General features: G+C 38.5%; 1 protein-coding gene across 4 annotated transcripts in view; it reads left to right on the top strand.

The window, feature by feature from the left end:
- Positions 1-4,396, top strand: part of NMI (N-myc and STAT interactor) — a 25,475-nt gene that overhangs the window by 14,157 nt on the left and 6,922 nt on the right. For all 4 annotated transcript variants that reach the window (XM_023515045.1, XM_003793032.3, XM_023515044.1 and 1 more), the window contains exon 4: positions 1,623-1,785. In XM_023515045.1, the coding sequence (XP_023370813.1) occupies positions 1,623-1,785 (163 nt within the window). The remainder of the gene's footprint in view (positions 1-1,622; positions 1,786-4,396) is intronic.

The raw sequence follows: 4,396 nt of genomic DNA, 5'->3' as shown, positions 1-4,396 counted from the left end.
ATGTGGAATATAAATGTCTTAACACAATAACTAAGAAAATGACATGAAGGCTATGTTAACCAGTTTGATGAAAATATTTCAAATTATATATAAAAACAGCACACTGTACCCATGACAGTACTAATGTACACAGCTATGATTTAATTTAAAAAAAAAAGGGTAAATAAAACATCACTGACATTTAAACAAAATAAATAAAAATAGCTGGGCATTGTGGTGGGCACCTATAGTCCTAGCTACTTGGGAGTCTCAGGCAAGAGAGTCACTTAAACCCAGAAGTTGCTGTGAGCTATGATGTAATGGCACTCTACCATGGGTGACAAAGTGAGACTCTGTCTCAAAAAAAAATAATAAATAAATAAAAATAAATTGGTAAATTTGGCAGGGCGTGGTAGCTCACAGCTGAAATCTTAGCACTTTGGGAGGCTAAGGCAGGAAGATCCCTTGAGCTTATGAGTTGGAGACCAGCGTGAGCAGGAACAAGACCCTGGCTCTACTAAAAATACAGAAAATAAGCCAGGTGTTACCTGTCATCTGAGCTACTTGTGAGGCTGAAGCAGGAGGATTGCTTGAGCCCAGGAGTTTCAGGTTACTGTGAGGTAGGCTGATGCCACAGCACTCTAGCCTGGGGAACAGAGTGAGAGTCTGTCTCAAAAGATCAATGAATACATTTAATAAATCTAATTCAGGTGTTTTTCTTTATGGATTAAATTATATAGCTTTGAGGTGAGAAAGGGAGGAGGGCTAGGGTAAACCCGTACTAATGGGTGCAATTCACTTATCCTGCGTGAAGGACACACAACATTGACTTCAAATGTACAAATACAAATTATGTAACCAAAATGTTCATATCTCTGTAATACTCTGAAATAAAAAATAAATTAAATTATCTGGGTTTTCCATTAAAATAATTATAGTATACCTAACTCTGTATTTCATATTTTTTTACAGTGAAATTAAACATGCTATCTAATGATCCCCTTGTGAGAGTCTATTATTTGCACTGTTGTTTAAAAAGTGCTTGTCTGCATGAATGTTGTAGGCTTTAGAATCAAATACCATACAATAGTGACCAGTTTAAATATTGGCTAGAATCAATATTTATAATTTCATCTGTGAAATATTATAATTTCATCTGTGAAATGATACTAAAGGATCAGCGTTTGATTACATTACTGAGTCCTTACATAGAAGGAAGCAATTACTAAAGACAGTCAATAAGACCACACTCAATATTCTGTGAGGTTCTAAGATCAGTGGAGAATGAATTATTGGATGACCATATCACATTATTATTGGAAGGACTTGGGTTATTTCTTTTTTTTTTTATTTCTTATAGCGTAACTGTGTACATTAATGCAATCATGGTGTACAGTGTGCTGTTTTCATATACATTTTGAAATACTCTCATCAAACTGGTTAACATAACCTTCACGTCATTTTCTTAGTTATTGAGTTAAAACGTTCATACTCCTCTTTTAGAAAGATTCACTTGTACCCTTGTAAGATAAACTATAGAAATGACCCCAGCAATCACCCTCCCTCCCCCGATCTGCTCCCTTCACCTCCCCCTCAGGTTATTTCTTGACTTGATTTTAATCAACTGCCTCTGTTTGAATTAGATTAAAGAGGATCTTCCTGAAACAAAGATAAAATTCTCACTTGCTGAGACTCCTGAGAATGACAACCAGTTTTCAAATGTCTCCTGTTCATTTCAAGTGAACTCAAAAGTCACTTACAAGCTACAAAAAGGACACGCACTTATCACCTTTGAAGAAGAAGAAGGTATGACTAATGTTAAAAAATATGACCATGATATTTGGAAAGCACTTGGACTTTCAAAGACCTTTTGTATTTGGTTATTACTTCACGATTTGTACATGTGTCATTTCTTCTCATCCTTGGAGTGACACTCTGAGGCATATCTGGTAATTGCCATTTTACAGATGAGAACACTGACTCTGAGACATTAACCACCTTGAGTATGATCACTGATTCAGACAAGGATCACGCTGGGACTCCGGTCCAGGTGTTGTGATTTCCATTACCAGCCTCTTCTACTCCACGTGCTACCTAAAAAGTGTAATGATATTAATAATGTTTCAGGGCAGTATGCCCATTTTATACTTGCATACCTCCGTAAACACAGAGGATAAGATAGTTATTATTATTATTATTTTCAGTTTTTGGCCAGGGCTGGGTTTGAACCTGTCACCTCCGGTATATGGGGCTGGCGCCCTACTCCTTTGAGCCACAGGTGCCGCCCAGATAGTTATTATTTTATACATTAAATATAGACATTTTATAGCCAAGAAAACAGATTCTGAGGATGTTTAAGAAATTCACCTAAAGGAATATAGCTAGTGAATGGAAGGAGCTGGAGAGTTGGCGATTTGGGATGTGATCTGAGGTTTACTAAATCTGCCAAGGTGATGGATGGTCCTTGCTCAGACCTGGGGTTGCTTTTTTGAGGAGGACTGGACATTGAATGCCAGCTTCGTCCCTTCCTGGAAGCCTGATTCAGAATGGGTACATTATAAACCTTAGGCTTTTATGACAGGCATTTTGTGATAGTACCTCCTTCATGAGGCTGCTTTGAGTATTAAATGAGAATTGTTGACAGAACAGCACAGTGTCTGACACATAATCAGTGTTTCATAAATGTTAGCTGTTCTTATTGCTATATATTAGGAATTTTCCAGGTAAAGTATCAGAAGCTTAGAGAAGATGAGTATCTTGCTCAAGGTCCATATGGTTAATAAGTTGCCGAGCTGAGAGCCAGCTCCTGAGTGCCCATGCACTTCCCACTGGACCAACGTTCCTCTGAGCAGGCCACTGTTCCCAGGCCTTTGTTCTCACATTTGAGTTATGGGGTGGGACCACGTGGTCTTCACAGCCCTTCTAGTGCTCAGATTCTGAGAACCTATGATTGTCACTCACCTCTCCTGAAAACTGCTCCTTCCCTGTAGCATAAAAAGAAAAGTTGAAAGGCATTCCAGGAAATCAGTATATTCACTGACAAGGCATTCTTCCCCAGCGGGCTTTCCTCTACTCCCAGCCACTGCCACAGTGGAGGGTGGAAGAGGAGGCCAAGGGCAACGTTGATGGTTGGCTGTGGGTGTGGGGATATAACCGAAAGATGTAAAATGTTAATGAGGCTTTGGGAGGCAGAATTTCTGAACAGCAATTACCTGGGAGTGGTGGGAATGGGATTCTTTTCAGAAACAGCTATGTCACTGGTTCTGCCTTTGGCGTGGCTCTGAGGTCCTGATCTCCTGGGATAATGGGATAGGTTTAAGTTAAAGAGGAGTTGGCTTTTGATTGTCAGAATCATGATAATTAAAACACAGATGATCTTTCTCAGCTGCGTCAGATCACCAGATGTTGGGGGGTTTTCAGGGGAATGGAAGGAAAGGAGGATCATCTGAGTATTACTCATTGATATTTTCTGTTATTATTGTCGGTTGTCATTAGCAAAAAAAAAAAAAGTCATCCAAGTTGTAGAGTTATATTGTGGTACAGAGAATTGAATTCCCACAAGAAAATGCCCTGTCTGGCACTGTTTCTCTCTTCCAGCTGTGGTGTGCTATCTGGTTGTCGTAAACACATGTGAAGTTTATAAGATAGAGTGTGAACATCCCTTATCTTCAGGATAAGTTAGAATAGCAGCTCCCCAGATCAACAACTGAAGTGTTATAAAGTCCTGTCACACAGTTCAAAATAAATACCCACCCACGTACATTTCAAATTGATATATACTTGGTCTTTGGCTTCCTAATGACTTTCGGCACAATTATATTACCGAGCCTTTCCTGTTTGTATGTATATATTAGACTTGACAGCTCTGTGATTGGGATAGTAGGACTACCAGCTTTTTAAAGAATGAGCTCAAGAGCATTTTGGCAAAAGTAGGATTCCTCAGTAAATATGGCCAAAAAAGGATTCTTTGATAGGTGGTCTTTAATTTGTAATTCTTGAGCAGACAGAGATGAAAATGGATATATTCCTGTGGGACTCGTAACGTATGAAGGAGGAATGACAAATGATAGAAGTAAGTAAAATTAAGTGTAAAAATGACATTTAACCACAGAAGTTTTCCCAGCTTACTCAACACGGAAGAATTTCTGGCTGTACATTATTGTCCTAGGGGAATTCTCTGGTGATGCTGTCAACAGTGGAAAGAAAGGGTGTGTGGCTGAACTGAAATGATACATGAATTGGAGGATTATAAGGCTTATCCCTTAAGATTGATAAGAATTTCTATATTGCAATTTTTGCCAATGTGTTCCTTTTATTGTTTTTAATTAAAATCATAACTGTATACATTTATGGGGTACAATGTACTGATTTGATATACAACATGGAATGTTTAAATCAGACTAACATAGCCATCACC

Source organism: Otolemur garnettii, unplaced genomic scaffold (assembly GCF_000181295.1).
Source record: "Otolemur garnettii isolate 467f Iridium unplaced genomic scaffold, OtoGar3 scaffold00064, whole genome shotgun sequence".
Lineage (NCBI taxonomy): Eukaryota > Metazoa > Chordata > Mammalia > Primates > Galagidae > Otolemur > Otolemur garnettii.
The sequence above is the reverse complement of the archived record's forward strand: the minus strand, read 5'-3'. Positions and strand labels throughout refer to the sequence as shown.